The 17250-nt window shown below is 38.8% G+C and overlaps 2 protein-coding genes across 2 annotated transcripts; one reads left to right on the top strand and one right to left on the bottom strand.

Annotated features, from left to right (window-relative positions):
* Positions 1–8325: 8325 nt before the first annotated feature.
* On the bottom strand, positions 8326–10868 carry LOC120771599 (5-aminolevulinate synthase, erythroid-specific, mitochondrial). Its single transcript, XM_040099675.1, has 2 exons — positions 9533–10868; positions 8326–8890 (listed from the first exon to the last, which is right to left on the bottom strand). Exons 1-2 carry the CDS (start codon positions 10794–10796, stop codon positions 8499–8501), a joined length of 1656 nt encoding a protein of 551 aa, XP_039955609.1. The 5' UTR covers positions 10797–10868; the 3' UTR covers positions 8326–8498.
* A 434-nt stretch (positions 10869–11302) lies between these two features.
* Positions 11303–17233, top strand: LOC120771673 (alpha-catulin). Its single transcript, XM_040099796.1, has 7 exons — positions 11303–11498; positions 12162–12279; positions 12410–12590; positions 13051–14567; positions 15656–15964; positions 16103–16309; positions 16694–17233. The coding sequence occupies exons 2-7, from the start codon at positions 12253–12255 to the stop codon at positions 16820–16822; spliced, it is 2370 nt and encodes a 789-aa protein (XP_039955730.1). The 5' UTR covers positions 11303–11498; positions 12162–12252; the 3' UTR covers positions 16823–17233.
* The last annotated feature ends 17 nt before the right edge of the window (positions 17234–17250 follow it).

The raw sequence follows: 17250 nt of genomic DNA, 5'->3' as shown, positions 1-17250 counted from the left end.
GCTTAGAATCCTACATATTCAGAATACCTAGACATACTCAACATACATACATATGTACATATTATGCATGTTCAGCAAGCAAAAAGGCTCCAAATTACACTAACTACCTATTTACATAGGCCAAACCCACTAAATTAATATACCTTAACCTCTTGTCCAGACCGGTGCCCATCGCTATGATAATTCGAATACATTTGATTTCGCACTTTTTCTCCAAAAGGGCTTAAGTAACTGCTACAATAAAAATAAGGAAAATGTCGCTCTCTAGACGTGAACACAATAGTGCATCATGTAATCAGATAGCATTACCAACTGGTGGCCCTCTGCACCGTGGCAGGCACTTTCTTATATACACACGGCGGGAGAGTGCAAAATTTTCAAGTCACGTCAACAAATCACAGGATGCCATAGTAGCATCACAAATCACTACCAACTGGTATCCCTCTGCACTGTGGCAGGCACTTTCTTATATACACACGGCGGCCGAGTGCAAAATTTTCAAGTCACGTCAACAAATCACAGGATGCCATAGTAGCAGCGCATATCAATACCAACTGGTGGCTCTCTGCACCGCGGCAGGCACTTTCTTATACACACACGGCGGCCGAGTGGAAAATTTTCAAGTCACGTCAACAAATCACACGATGCCATAGTAGCATCGCATATCAATACCAACTGGTGGCTCTCTGCACCGCGGCAGGCACTTTCTTATACACACACGGCGGCCGAGTGGAAAATTTTCAAGTCACGTCAACAAATCACAGGATGCTATAGTAGCATCGCATATCAATACCAACTGGTATCCCTCTGCACTGTGGCAGGCACTTTCTTATATACACACGGCGGCCGAGTGCAAAATTTTCAAGTCACGTCAACAAATCACAGGATGCCATAGTAGCATCACAAATCACTACCAACTGGTATCCCTCTGCACTGTGGCAGGCACTTTCTTATATACACACGGCGGTCGAGTGGAAAATTTTCAAGTCACGTCAACAAATCACAGGATGCCATAGTAGCAGCGCATATCAATACCAACTGGTGGCTCTCTGCACCGCGGCAGGCACTTTCTTATATACACACGGCGGGAGAGTGAAAAATTTTCAAGTCACGTCAACAAATCACAGGATGCCATAGTAGTATCACAAATCACTACCAACTGGTGGCTCTCTGCACCGTCTGCAGGCACTTTCTTATATACACACGGCGGCCGAGTGGAAAATTTTCAAGTCACGTCAACAAATCACAGGATGCCATAGTAGCATCGCATATCAATACCAACTGGTGGCTCTCTGCACCGCGGCAGGCACTTTCTTATATACACACGGCGGCCGAGTGGAAAATTTTCAAGTCACGTCAACAAATCACAGGATGCCATAGTAGCATCGCATATCAATACCAACTGGTGGCTCTCTGCACCGCGGCAGGCACTTTCTTATATTCACACGGCGGTCGAGTGGAAAATTTTCAAGTCACGTCAACAAATCACAGGATGCCATAGTAGCATCGCATATCAATACCAACTGGTGGCTCTCTGCACTGAAAAGCAGGCACGGTGCCTGGCCAGTGCTTGGGTGGCGCGCAAGCTGCGAGGTGATGTGATTTAACAGTCATAATGCAAACTCGCGGTAAGCTGGCTAAGATTTAACAGTCATAATGCAATCCCGCGGGAGTCTTGATGTTAGCTGCTTCTATAAAAGAAAAGCAGGCACGGTGCCTGGCCAGTGCTTGGGAGGCGCTCAAGCTGCGAGGTGATGTGATTTAACAGTCATAATGCAATCTCGCGGTAATCTGGCTAAGATTTAACAGTCATAATGCAATCTCGCGGGAATCTGGCTGTTAGCTGCTTCTATAAAAGAAAAGCAGGCACGATGCCTGGCCAGTGCTTGGGTGGCGCTCAAGCTGCGAGGTGATGTGATATAACCGTCATAATGCAATCTCGCGGGAATCTGGCTGTTGGCTGCTTCTATAAAAGAAAAGTAGGCACGGTGCCTGGCCAGTGCTTGGGTGGCGCTCAAGCTGCGAGGTGATGTGATTTAACAGTCATAATGCAATCTCGCGGTAATCTGGCTAAGATTTAACAGTCATAATGGAATCCCGCGGAATCTGGCTGTTAGCTGCTTCTATAAAAGAAAAGCATGCACGGTGCCTGGCCAGTGCTTGGGTGGCGCGCAAGCTGCGAGGTGATGTGATTTAACAGTCATAATGCAAACTCGCGGTAAGCTGGCTAAGATTTAACAGTCATAATGCAATCTCGCGGGAATCTGGCTGTTAGCTGCTTCTATAAAAGAAAAGCAGGCACGATGCCTGGCCAGTGCTTGGGTGGCGTTCAAGCTGCGAGGTGATGTGATTTAACAGTCATAATGCAATCTCGCGGTAATCTGGCTAAGATTTAACAGTCATAATGCAATGCAATCTCGCGGGAATCTGGCTGTTGGCTGCTTCTATAAAAGAAAAGTAGGCACGGTGCCTGGCCAGTGCTTGGGTGGCGCTCAAGCTGCGAGGTGATGTGATTTAACAGTCATAATGCAAACTCGCGGTAATCTGGCTAAGATTTAACAGTCATAATGCAATCTCGCGGGAAGCTGGCTGTTAGCTGCTTCTATAAAAGAAAAGCAGGCACGGTGCCTGGCCAGTGCTTGGGTGGCGCTCAAGCTGCGAGGTGATGTGATTTAACAGTCATAATGCAATCTCGCGGTAATCTGGCTAAGATTTAACAGTCATAATGCAATCCCGCGGGAAGCTGGCTGTTAGCTGCTTCTATAAAAGAAAAGCAGGCACGGTGCCTGGCCAGTGCTTGGGTGGCGCTCAAGCTGTGAGGTGATGTGATTTAACAGTCATAATGCAAACTCGCGGTAAGCTGGCTAAGATTTAACAGTCATAATGCAATCCCGCGGGAGTCTTGATGTTAGCTGCTTCTATAAAAGAAAAGCAGGCACGGTGCCTGGCTAGTGCTTGGGTGGCGCTCAAGCTGCGAGGTGATGTGATTTAACAGTCATAATGCAATCTCGCGGTAATCCGGCTAAGATTTAACAATCATAATGCAATCTCGCGGGAATCTGGCTGTTAGCTGCTTCTATAAAAGAAAAGTAGGCACGGTGCCTGGCCAGTGCTTGGGTGGCGTTCAAGCTGCGAGGTGATGTGATTTAACAGTCATAATGCAAACTCGCGGTAATCTGGCTAAGATTTAACAGTCATAATGCAATCCCGCGGTAAGCTGGCTGTTAGCTGCTTCTATAAAAGAAAAGCAGGCACGGTGCCTGGCCAGTGCTTGGGTGGCGCTCAAGCTGCGAGGTGATGTGATTTAACAGTCATAATGCAAACTCGCGGTAATCTGGCTAAGATTTAACAGTCATAATGCAATCCCGCGGTAAGCTGGCTGTTAGCTGCTTCTATAAAAGAAAAGCATGCACGGTGCCTGGCCAGTGCTTGGGTGGCGCTCAAACTGCGAGGTGATGTGATTTAACAGTCATAATGTAATTTCGCGGGAAGCTGGCTGTTAGCTACTTCTATAAAACAAAAGCAGGCACGGTGCCTGACCAGTGTTTGGATGACGCTCACGCCGCGGTGTGATGTGATTTAACAGTCATAATGGAATCCTGCGGGAAGCTGGCTGTTAGCTGCTTCTATAAAAGAAAAGCATGCACGGTGCCTGGCCAGTGCTTGGGTGGCGCTCAAACTGCGAGGTGATGTGATTTAACAGTCATAATGCAATCTCGCGGTAATCTGGCTAAGATTTAACAGTCATAATGCAATCTCGCGGGAATCTGGCTGTTAGCTGCTTCTATAAAAGAAAAGCAGGCACGGTGCCTGGCCAGTGCTTGGGTGGCGCTCAAGCTGCGAGGTGATGTGATTTAACAGTCATAATGCAATCTCGCGGTAATCTGGCTAAGATTTAACAGTCATAATGCAATCTCGCGGGAATCTGGGTGTTAGCTGCTTCTATAAAAGAAAAGCAGGCACGGTGCCTGGCCAGTGCTTGGGTGGCGTTCAAGCTGCGAGGTGATGTGATTTAACAGTCATAATGCAATCTCGCGGTAATCCGGCTAAGATTTAACAGTCATAATGCAATCTCGCGGGAATCTGGCTGTTGGCTGCTTCTATAAAAGAAAAGTAGGCTCGGTGCCTGGCCAGTGCTTGGGTGGCGCTCAAGCTGCGAGGTGATGTGATTTAACAGTCATAATGCAATCCCGCGGTAATCCGGCTAAGATTTAACAGTCATAATGCAATCTCGCGGGAATCTGGGTGTTAGCTGCTTCTATAAAAGAAAAGCAGGCACGGTGCCTGGCCAGTGCTTGGGTGGCGCTCAAGCTGCGAGGTGATGTGATTTAACAGTCAAAATGCAAACTCGCGGTAAGCTGGCTAAGATTTAACAGTCATAATGCAATCTCGCGGGAATCTGGCTGTTAGCTGCTTCTATAAAAGAAAAGCAGGCACGGTGCCTGGCCAGTGCTTGGGTGGCGCTCAAGCTGCGAGGTGATGTGATTTAACAGTCATAATGTAATTTCGCGGTAATCTGGCTAAGATTTAACAGTCATAATGCAATCTCGCGGGAATCTGGCTGTTAGCTGCTTCTATAAAAGAAAAGTAGGCACGATGCCTGGCCAGTGCTTGGGTGGCGCTCAAGCTGCGAGGTGATGTGATTTAACAGTCAAAATGCAAACTCGCGGTAAGCTGGCTAAGATTTAACAGTCATAATGCAATCTCGCGGGAATCTGGCTGTTAGCTGCTTCTATAAAAGAAAAGTAGGCACGATGCCTGGCCAGTGCTTGGGTGGCGCTCAAGCTGCGAGGTGATGTGATTTAACAGTCATAATGCAATCCCGCGGTAATCCGGCTAAGATTTAACAGTCATAATGCAATCTCGCGGGAATCTGGCTGTTAGCTGCTTCTATAAAAGAAAAGTAGGCACGGTGCCTGGCCAGTGCTTGGGTGGCGTTCAAGCTGCGAGGTGATGTGATTTAACAGTCATAATGCAATCTCGCGGTAATCCGGCTAAGATTTAACAGTCATAATGCAATCTCGCGGGTATCTGGCTGTTAGCTGCTTCTATAAAAGAAAAGCAGGCACGATGCCTGGCCAGTGCTTGGGTGGCGCTCAAGCTGCGAGGTGATGTGATATAACCGTCATAATGCAAACTCGCGGTAATCTGGCTAAGATTTAACAGTCATAATGCAATCCCGCGGTAAGCTGGCTGTTAGCTGCTTCTATAAAAGAAAAGTAGGCACGGTGCCTGGCCAGTGCTTGGGTGGCGTTCAAGCTGCGAGGTGATGTGATTTAACAGTCATAATGCAATCTCGCGTTAATCCGGCTAAGATGTAACAGTCATAATGCAATCTCGCGGGAATCTGGCTGTTGGCTGCTTCTATAAAAGAAAAGTAGGCACGGTGCCTGGCCAGTGCTTGGGTGGCGTTCAAGCTGCGAGGTGATGTGATTTAACAGTCATAATGCAAACTCGCGGTAATCCGGCTAAGATTTAACAGTCATAATGCAATCTCGCGGGAATCTGGCTGTTAGCTGCTTCTATAAAAGAAAAGCAGGCACGGTGCCTGGCCAGTGCTTGGGTGGCGTTCAAGCTGCGAGGTGATGTGATTTAACAGTCATAATGCAATCTCGCGGTAATCTGGCTAAGATTTAACAGTCATAATGCAATCTCGCGGGAATCTGGCTGTTAGCTGCTTCTATAAAAGAAAAGCAGGCACGATGCCTGGCCAGTGCTTCGGCGACGCTCAAACCGCGAAGTGATGCCATTTAAAAATCACGAGTGACTTCAATAGAGTTTTGTTCCAACTGACTCTATTTAAAATTGTTAGTGATATGTGATCACATGATTTTACAATGGCATCATATGATTTGTTGATGTGACATGAAATTTTTGTTTTTGGCTACCGGGCATTTATAAGAAAGTGCGTGCCCTCTGTGCAAAGGGCCACTAATTGGTAGTGTTATATGATCATACGATGTCAGTGAACTTATTGCTTTGGAGCCATGCTCGGTATAAAAGGAATTTGGAGCTAGCGGTCAGTAATAAGGTATCACTATGATATTGTATTGCATGCACTAGCTAATTGCTATTTGGTATGTAAGAATAATATTATGTATAAGTATTTCTTCTGATTGCAGTCACTATGCTTTAAAATAAAAACTCCCCATTCGCCATCTATTTTGTGCTCGAAGGTTCTTTCTTCTTGTTGTTAACCAAGACTTGTGAATCCCTATTTCAATCATCCTCGAGTGCAATAAAATATATTTCGAAAAATCCCCAGCTCAAAATCCGGTTTTGACAAAGCAGCTTAGTTCTATACCAATTAGATTATAAGCGCCGCTGAACGGTTTCGAGATGCTAATAAGAATCCATTTTAGGTTCGAAATGTATTCGGTTTTTTGTTATTTTGTTTCAAAATTTGGCACAGACCGCAAAAAAATACATTTTCAAGTACTCGTACATATGTTTATTAATAAAAAAATTTTATCGCTTATAAAGTAGGCTCGTGAGCCGATAAAAACATGCCAGCCATGATCAAATTTTCCATATACTTGTAATAAGTTTCTGCTGAGATGGCCTTCAGCAAATTTAAATTTTTCGGTTTCCGCTCCATTTTAGAGCGCCATTCGCTAAATTATTAGACAGTTTCGAAATCATATTCATATACCCTTGTCTCGTAATAGTAATATAAGGAAACTTCGTCGGGAAAATTGACTCCAAGATAGGAAACGAGATTTGTTATACCCGTCATTAGGCGGAAACCACATTTTATTTATGCTAAATCGTGCGACTGTATAACTGGTGCAAACTGGAAAAGTATACATATGTACATATGTGCATATGTATATAAAAAGTTTTCTACAAACTTCCATTATAGAGGTTTCCATATTATTTCACAAGTTTTGTTACATTTTATTACAGCTGCTGAACAGGCCTTTAATATCAACATCTATATGTATATGTATGTACATATGTGTATAAATTTGCACTCGTAGAAATGTGCAAATAGAAATAAAATTCAATTTAGATTTTACATTTCACGGGAAAATCCCTTTAACTGTAAATTGATTAGAATATCGTGCGCTGAATTAGCTTTAATTGTAAAACTGATCGGTTATGGTGCGAATAAAATTGACAGTCACGTATGTACATATGTATGTATGTAGTAATGTAAAATTATAAAAATGTTGCTCATTGCTGATAAGAAATTAAAACACATGTGTGTATTATATCACCTTATAAATATATTCATAATACAACTTAAGTGCACTTCAAAAATAATAAACCATAGAACCTATTATCGGCAAATTTACCCGAAAATACATTTCATGATTAATTTGCAATAACTTTGAGATAACTTTTATATTTATTATCATGGCCACTATTGAAATCTTAAGGTTATCTGCCCAGTTGTAGTAGGTCGTGTGATTGTTTCGTCAAACGTATTTTACTCTTCAACCGGTTTCAGCTAGTTTTACTGCCAATCGTGAAAAAAAAACAAATAAAAAGCTTTTTTTTATTTACTTCCTCTTAACTTCATTGAATTAGCTTTCATTTGCATTGACTTAGCGAAAACCACGTGTGAAGCTGATAAGCACGAGCAGTCAGTAGCACTTAATGAGCGTAATAGTCGATAAGGTTGCTAATGGCAACCGCCATTAATCACCATTACAACGGAATTAGGTAAACAACTAAGAGAAGTTTGCTATCGCTTTAATAAACTAGATATGTGCATATATACATGCGTATATATTTGCACACATATACTTAATAAACCTTATTCATTTATCTTATCTTATGCATATATGTATGTGCATATGTATGTATACTTAAAAACTGTAAATTTAGATTTCGCGATTCACTTTCGAAACAATTTACTATACATATCTTTACTGGCAGCTACAAAGTGCTTAAGTGCTATGTTTTCCCCAAACCTGTTATTGAAAACTTTGCACTCAAATACACTGCAACAAAAATTGGAACAAATAACATGAAAAAATACCTGTTTTTGTTACACCTATATTAAGGCATACAAAAATACATTTGTATATTTATTTGTATGTATTTTCTTTTATTGGTGATTCAAGCAGAAACAACTGCTGAATGTATTTTCATAAAGTAATTTTTAAATTTTGCTTGTAATAATTAAAATTTGTGATTGCTTGTGAACGCAAATGTAGATAAGAAATCTGCAATTCAAACCACTCGAACATAAATTTGGCTTTTTTATATTTTCTAGAATAAGAGTCAAAGGTTTATCCAGCAATCACCATCTGACTTGCATGATAACATGCTAAAAAATGCTGAATAATGTTAAACAATGAAAACTCCGAACATAAATATGTATTTATGCAAAATGCTGAATTTTTCGCTTGAAGCATTATTTTATTAGCAATTCTATAATCGCATTTTACTATGTACGGATACCCATTCAAAATTCAATTGATATTTGTAAATTTGTATATGTATGTGCTTTATATTTTGTATATATGTATTTATGTAAAAAAAATGCATTAAGCCGTTGCAGCAACAACTCTTGGGCAGTTCGGAACTTGGCATCTCAAATCACCATTTACCGTTGGCGGTGTTAACATATTCGATACGTTTCCTAAACCATTATTGCAGAACAAACAACCCTCTGGGCAATCGGGTACGGCCATTGGTAATTTCAACGATTTCCAAGCGCGTTTCATATCGGACACCAGTTGTTGCATCATTTCGACCGTATGGAATGGAGTCGGTGCTAAACGTAATTTCTCTTCACCGCGAGCCACAGTCGGATAATTGATTGCCTGCATGTAATGTCCATATTGATGTAGTAGAATATCCGATATCTGAGTGGTTTTTAACGGATTACCAATGCGAATTGGTATTATGTGACTTTTTGTTTCTTCCACAGGAAAACCTAGCAATATATATAGAATCAATTAATATAAGCACGATTTTGTAATAAATTATTTAATTAATTACGTCAATTATCTGAAGCAATTAATTATATAAAACTAAAAGAAATTAAATAGAACGATTTTTCTGACATCTAAGAATCGCGTGCCAAGTAAGATGCTAAAAAAGTTTATGTATTTACTAATACACGCGTTAATCAAATATATATTTGTATGTACATAGCTATGTACATACATACATATATCTATAGCTAACTTAGAAACTTTTTGCCAAATTGATATGACCATGGACGTTGTCACGTGAATAGAGAAAATCGAAAATGCAAACTTCACTTCGCGAGTATTGGTTAAAACTGGCTTTTAGTACCTTAAACACTTAGATGTACATACATATATGCATTTGTAATAGCGCTATACATTGGATTTTGTGTGCTTTTTTATATCTACTTATGCAATAGCAGAATCTAAATAAGCAAAAGGCAGTAAAATTTTATAACACAATTATTCCTACTGTTTGACTGCCTGATTCGGTTGTTAGTATATATATGTATATGTATATTCTATAAATGTATAGAAAAATATATGCGTGGTATAATAAAATTTCAATAATTTTAGCGTTAAATAATAACAAAAAAAATAATTACCTTCACGCTGCAATAAGCTTTTCAAATATTTTACATTGCTTTGATGCTTGGTGCGTAATGCACGTCCTTCGTCAGAGGCAAGTAATTCGATTGCTGCATAAGCACCGCAGACTACAGATGGTGGTAATGATGTGGTAAATATAAAACCAGCAGCATATGAACGAATCATATCAATCAAAGTTGCAGTGCTCGCTATATAACCACCAATATTTCCAAATGCTTTGCCCAAAGTGCCAGATATAATATCCATTTTCGGCAGTAAGCCATCTCTCTCCCCTATACCTGCACCATTACGACCGTATAAACCAACTGCATGTACTTCATCGATAAATGTTAAAGCGCCATACTCATGTGCCACATCACACAACTCCTCAAGTGGGCAAATAGCGCCAGTCATTGAATGTACGGTTTCAAAAGCGACTATTTTCGGTACATTCCGATCAACCTGTTGCAGCATTGATCGTAGGTGTTTCGGATCGTTGTGTCGAAATATATGTTTTGGAACGCCACTATTTCGTATGCCTTGTATCATAGATGCGTGATTGCCTGCATCAGAAAATATATGACAACCAGGGAGTAGTTTTGCCAAAGTGAATAATGTTGAATCGTTTGCAACGAAGCATGAAGTAAATACAAGTGCACCATCCTTCTGATGAAGTCGCGCCAAACGTTTTTCTAACATTTCATGGTGTAAAGAGTTGCCTGATATGTTACGTGTACCGCCAGCTCCTGTACCATGACACTCAATAGCTTTGATTGATGCTTCCTTCACTTTCGGATGTGCCGACACGCCAAGATAATCATTTGAGCACCACACAGTAATAGGTCTTTCTTCTTTCGAATATTCCAAAGCATGTGGAAAAAGTCCAGGTCCAGCTAAACGATTTACTTTACGAAAAATGCGATATGAATAATCCTGTTTTTTCTTCAAAATTTGATCATGGAAAAAACTTTCATACGCAAACTTGTCAGTCACATCAACAGCATTTCGATTTTCAATATCTTTTACGCAATTCGGCATTGGTTTCGTTAACGATTCATTTGGGCGTACAGCAGAGGAAGAGTAGGAGCATTGATTAGGTGTTGTATTTGTATTTGGCACTGCAAGAGCAGCCACTCCTGTTTGTACTTTATTGCCATCATTACCGTTGGTATGGAATTGTTTGCTCAACACAGGACAATAAACGCCATAAGTTTGCACCAAAAACTCAGAATAATTCCGAACATAATTTGCACTGAAGCGACTTAAAAACGGGCACGACATGATGCAACTTTCTTTACTTGTTGGGCACGTCTGGATTATGCAAACACTTAAAAACTTATGATAGAAAACTTCTGCTCGACTTGCAAGTCATATAGTGGGCAAAAATGTTATCGATATATAAAGTTGATTACAACATTCGATCATATGTTAAGAGAGTGACCAGAGAGCAATTGTATTATATTTCTTATTGACATGTACTTAAACAATGTAACATAGAAGAGTTTTTAAAATGTTATTTTGAATAACTTTCGACTTTTTCGGTGTTACTTTAAAGTAATAATATATATTAATGTAAACAAGAATATGCGTTTGCAGGTTTTTTGTTGGAAGTGCTCGACCGATATATTATCTCACCAACTAAACGCCTTTAAGTATGCAACATTTACGGCATATTTACACACTGTTCAGACAATAACAGGAAGGCACACATGGAAGTCAAGCGCAAATATGGCAGCAACAAATGTCTAAGGAAAATGTGGCAATACCATTTGTATATAATATTCAGTTGGTTTTTCGCATTTGCGCTTTATAACATAAAATTCAATACTTGTTTTCAATTTTTGATTTTCCAAGCAAAATAAAAAATAGCTACTTAATAAAAATGTGCTCTAATTGGTTGTTAAAATATATTTGGATTGCGTCCTGACGTGATGCGTTTGTTGGAAAAGAAATTAAATAGCGGTACTATTGTAACAGGCGCAGGTGAGATTTACCTTTACCTTTAAAAAACTTTTATGTATGTATTTGATGTAATGTATATAAACAAGTGCTTACGTTTGCCATTACACACCAGAAATATTAAATTATAGCTGTTGCTTACAAAATTATCATGGGTATAATCAAATCTAGGAGCATACATGATCAAGGTGCTTTTAACTTTTTCGTTGTTAGAAATTTATAATTTACGCTTAGATTTTCATTTGTATTTATGTACATGTGTATGTGTGTTTACGCATTTGTGTGTTGCGTACAACAAAAATATGCTCCTTTGAAACTAAATCATGGTGGACAGGCGTGCAAGTTAAAATATATACAACGGTGTATAGCCTCATATATGTATGTATGTATGTATATGTATGTACATATGTATAGCATAGGTTTGGGTTTATACATATATTATAGACGTTTATATGTACATTTTTACTAAGTGGAACTTGGAAATTTTTAAGATTTTATGCATAAGAAAATGTTGACGCGAATAATTTATTTTTTACCAAATAATATTTTTGGTTAAAAGTAATGTTTTTAAAAATTTTTTGTTTTGATTTGTAAACTTATTTAGCACCTAGCTCTTACTATAATATGTATAATGTATGTAAATAATTTGTCTAAAATGTAAAATTTCAACGCTTTTGATTATTTCAGCAAATTTTTTCGAACTTTCCAAAACTGCGCCTATATTATTACTAATCTAATTCTAAGATTTTAAACTGAATGCTATTCTACTATAACAAAAATGTCGTCGTATGAATGTGAGAGAAGGGTAAGTGTGACGCCGTTTTATATATTTTATTTCTAAAAGTTATTGTATATGTTGCTTAAAGTACAAAAATGTTAATGAATTAAAAAAACATAAGGTTGAGCTTGAAATTGTGTTATATTCCAATTTTTAGGTGGCTGCTGAGAAACATCAAACCGGAGCTGCCGACCGTCGAGTGAAGGCAATCAGTCATGTTGGTCATGCCGTAAATTTAGCAATTGAGAGGTTCGTGACAATAGGCGAAATAATTGCCGAGGACAATCTCGATATCAAATCCGATATTTTGGAATGTTGCAGAAATGCAAGAGATGCAGGTAATTTAAACGGAAATGGAGAAACACTAAAGACATCGCGAAAAGTTAAATTTTTCTTACAAATCACAACCGTACGTAATACCATATGATCAAATTTGAACCGGACTTACAAAAAAAAATATTTTCACAATTCTTTTTTTTTGTCTTCAAAGCAGTCTCCGTATGATAAAATTTGGCCCGAACTTGCAAAAAAAAAATATTTTCACAATTCTTTTTTTTTTTCGCTTTCAAAGTAGCCTCCTGAATTTTGTTTTTTTTTCGGTTTTTGCTCAATTTTGAAGCTCTATTCGCTAGATTTTTGCACAGTTCGATGTTTATATTCGTAAACCCACGTCTTGCAACCCGTAATAATTCGTTTAATGAACGCGTTTGCTACGTTATCAAGCAGCGCTTTTGCGATCTCTCTTCATATTTGTTTTTTGAAACTTTATTTACTCATTTATTTTCGCTTTGCTTGCAGGAAAATCAATCGAACGCTTATGTGATATTTCTGCCATGGATAACATGAATTACTCAACTTTAGAATTACCTGTTTACGATGAAAACGCAATTATAATAGCTGCTAAAGCACTCATATCCGCTGTAACTAGAATTTTGCTTTTAGTTGATATTGTTGTTGTTAAACAACTCCTCACAGCAAAGAGGAAAATTGTGAAAAGCTTACGAAAGCTTGAATCTGTTGTGAATTTTACCGAATTTGTACGAGCTTACTCGCTATTCGGCATTGAAATGATAGAGCTTGCATATCTAATACGAAATCAACAGAATAATATCAAAGAGGAGCGGCGCCGAGCGCAAATGTTTTCCGCTAAACAAATACTTGAACACTCCATTTCAATTTTGCTATCCTCGTCGAAGGCGACACTCCTACATTATGATTGTATGATAGCTAAGGAAAATCGCGATACCGTATTTTGTCAAATTAGACGTGCTATGGATTTAATACATTTTGTTGTTAAAGATTGCATATTCGAAACGCAATTTTTAACCTATAACGAACATGCAGCGAAAAATATCGGCGGCGAAACTGTACAATCATCAACGAATTATTTAACCTTTTTGTTGGAGAAATTTCGTTCGAAACCGTTGGACGATAGCAAACCTACAACTATGTATATAGGTAATAATAATTATTCGAAAATCGCCACCTCAACTACGTTAACCGAAAAGAAATGGAACAATGAATATAGTAGTAAACGTCGAAATTCGTTTGGTAGCGAAGATGAGAGTCTTCTAATAGGTAATAATTATAAACAATGTGGTACAAAAATTTCACCATTTACCGATCGAGACTTGATGACACCATTTAATATTGAATTAATCGAAGAACTGATATATGCTTTTGAAAAACTATTAGAGAAAACACATGACTTTACAGATTCAGCTTATACAAGTCATGAAAATAGAGAACATATTTTATTCCTTTGTGATCGTTGTAAACTAGAGCTTAAAAAATGTTTAAATATTTTATATAAGACCGAACGTAATACAAGACATATAATGGATGAAGAAATCGATAGAGTTATAGGTACAGCAAAAAATCTAACACAACAACTAATACTCTCGGTTGCCGATCAGACAGCTGATCTATATCATTCGCTGAAGACCTCAGTGGAGCTGGTGAATAATTTTCATTTGTTGGCATTGAATGAGGATCCGACATCCTTTCAAGAGTGGTCGAATAAATTCCACGACTGTTGTGATCATATTATAGATGTATGCAAATTGTTACAGCACATCGCTTTTACAGAGAGCTTACAAGTACAATCGAAATGTTTAGCTATTAATTTACGGATATATGGTCCACAAGTTATACTAGCTGCTAAAATATTGTCAAGATATCCTACAAGTGTTCCGGCGAATGAGAATATGGACGCCTTCGCTGAAATGTGGAAGTGGCTCATTTCCGAAATTACAAATGTTGCACAACAAATCTTAGACACTACCGGCGAGCAATGCGACAATAAATCAATTAAGGTGAGCAAAAATAATACAGGTTTATATGCGGTATAACAAAATGCCATATGCTATAATAGTCCAATTTGGATAATATGTGCGGATATTATAGCATTACCCTGAATAATAATCTGTCGTTGTCAAAAAAAAAAGCTTTCGATACATGGACTTGGTTTTGACAAAGAAGCATTGTTGGTACCTTACAAGGCAATCGGCCTGTCGATCTTTAACTACATCGCACCAATACGGTCGCCTGAATGCAGTGAAACGTAGACGAGGAGGCTCCAGACCTGTCAGAATACTCCGGACTACGACAAGATGCCTCTTGATATCTCCTCGAACACCTGCATAGTGAGGCCCTTATGCTCCCAGTTAGGAAGCATAATGAACTCTTCTCCAAGCCGTTCCTGCTGGTGTGCTTTCGCAGAAATCTTCCTTGCACTCAACTGCTTGGAGAAGAACCGCGCCTCCTAGGAACATCAAGAGCTCATTCCTCAACTAAGTCAACGACATCAGACAATACGCCGACCAGACTTCGGACGCAACTCACTTCCGACAAGCACTGACCGCCATTTACAGTGGAGCCATCAACACCTTCACCGACTCCCTTTCAGTGAACGGCATACTTGGAGTCAAACCACCACACATTGCAGACGAAGAGTTGGCGTTCTGGATATTGTAGCAGATTAAACTCCTACCTGTTCAGAATAGGTCACACATATCCAATATATATTCCCACATATCCAGCATATGTCCTGCATGCAATGGGTCTCCGCATGACACTGGTCACCTCTTTGCATGCCTCACCAACCCCACTCATCTGACACCCCTCTCACTTTGGTCCGATCCCGTCGAAGCAACACGTTTCTTAGGCCTTCCCTTGGATGACGTCGACGACTACTTAACTAATCCTTAACATCCTAACGGGGATTAGGCATCCGTTAAAACAACAGCAACAACATCTCGGCAGCATTCTACCAAATTACTTCAGAATGTTTTCTGCTGCTACAACAAACACTTTAATTACCTAAATATTACCTATAAGAGTTGTGATTTCCAATGAAAATTCTTTTAAAATATGTATTATTGTTTTCTTTTTTACACTATAGAAATATAAACCGACTGCTGCACGACCGCTGTCCGTTGGCCAGGAGGAGCAGGGTAAAGTGGCCACAGCTGAGACAAAAGACATGCCTGCGGAAATAGCGCCATTCAATGAGAAATGGAATGACGAAGTTAACGAAAATAACGACATAATTAAACGTGCAAAAAACATGTCGGCAATGGCATTCGCAATGTATCAGTTTACGAAAGGCAACGGCACTTTGCGGACGACACAAGACCTCTTTACGCAAGCCGAGTATTTTGCCGAAGAAGCAAATCGTTTGTATAAAGTCTTACGACAATTTTCCTATCAGGTGAACTGAATATATAACTTATGTACATATGTATGTACTTATGTATTAATGTAATGTATGTATATATGTATAATGTGTGCTAAGTACTCGGTGTGCAAAATGTATGTAACGGCTTGTATTCCTTTGTATTCACTGCAGGTACCAGCTAGTCAAAATAAAAAGGATCTTTTGAATATTTTGGACCGAGTGCCGACTTTTGTGCAAACTCTACAATTTACCGTTAAAGATCACACTGTCGGAAAGGATGCAACATTTGTAAAGGTGGACCACGTTATACGAGAAACTAAGAATCTTATGAGTGTTATTAACAAGGTTGTATCAAAATGTTTTGAATGTGCGACTAAGGTAAATGAACGTTTATGAACCGTTGTGTATGCATGCTTACTTACCTACTATACATATGTACATAAGTATGTACGTACATACATATATGCATGTGTAATTCTTTTCAACTTTTTATCTACCCCAACAAATGTTATTTTGTGCAATATTATTTTAATATGTAATTTATTTTATCGTTTATTAAGTTCTACTCTACTTTCGAAACGGGTTCAATAAAGAAGGCTTGATTTCTCGAAACTTTGATTTTTGGAACCGTACCTACACTTTTTGTGAGAGTAAACAAACTTTATTGACTCTCAATTATTACTTCTTCCTTACTTCAACTCGTGCAATAAACATTTGTATGAAAGTTCGATGTATTTTAGCGCATAATTCTATCTTTTTTAGTACAAATTGGACCTGAGTGGTCTCTCTGGTGGCTTGTCATCATCGGGCGCTTTAGGTGGTGACGATAACAATGCTGGTGGTATGGGAGATTCAAAAGGCACAACAAGCAGCTCGGAGGGGAGCATGTGACATTACGGGATGGCTCGAAGAGCCAAAGGTGATGCACGTCGGACCCGCGTATCATTCTTATTATTTTAGCTAAACCTGCGACTATCTGAATATAAAATTCAATTAGTAATATACATTTAGTTGTTGTATGTAATTCATATGATGAATTGATGTTATGTTATACATATATACTATATATATAGAAAAGAAGACAAAAACAAATCCAATTTAAAATTGTAATGAAAAATCATGTATTTTGAGGTTGATAGATGTTGTTTTCCCCCTTTTTATGCATGTACAAAAAATTTCTGGCATTATTGCTTATACTTACAAATTAAAAAGAACGCTATATTATGTAATTACTTCACTTTTTGTTTCTAAATATAAATAAATAAATATATACATATACGTAAGCTAAATCGACTGTGTAAAACAAAAGCCTTGTACTA

This window comes from Bactrocera tryoni, chromosome 3 (assembly GCF_016617805.1).
Source record: "Bactrocera tryoni isolate S06 chromosome 3, CSIRO_BtryS06_freeze2, whole genome shotgun sequence".
NCBI lineage: Eukaryota > Metazoa > Arthropoda > Insecta > Diptera > Tephritidae > Bactrocera > Bactrocera tryoni.
Note: the sequence above shows the minus strand (reverse complement) of the source record. Positions and strands in the feature narration are given on the sequence as shown.

Excerpts from the sequence above, each read along its gene's own strand:
- LOC120771599 (XM_040099675.1), bottom strand. The coding sequence starts at position 10,796 with ATGTCGTGCCCGTTTTTAAGTCGCTTCAGTGCAAATTATGTTCGGAAT. Across the intron at positions 8,891-9,532 it reads AAGCTTATTGCAGCGTGAAG|GTTTTCCTGTGGAAGAAACA; the intron begins GTAATTATTTTT and ends ATATATTGCTAG.
- LOC120771673 (XM_040099796.1), top strand. The coding sequence starts at position 12,253 with ATGTCGTCGTATGAATGTGAGAGAAGG. Across the intron at positions 12,280-12,409 it reads CGTATGAATGTGAGAGAAGG|GTGGCTGCTGAGAAACATCA; the intron begins GTAAGTGTGACG and ends TCCAATTTTTAG. Across the intron at positions 14,568-15,655 it reads GCGACAATAAATCAATTAAG|AAATATAAACCGACTGCTGC; the intron begins GTGAGCAAAAAT and ends TTTACACTATAG.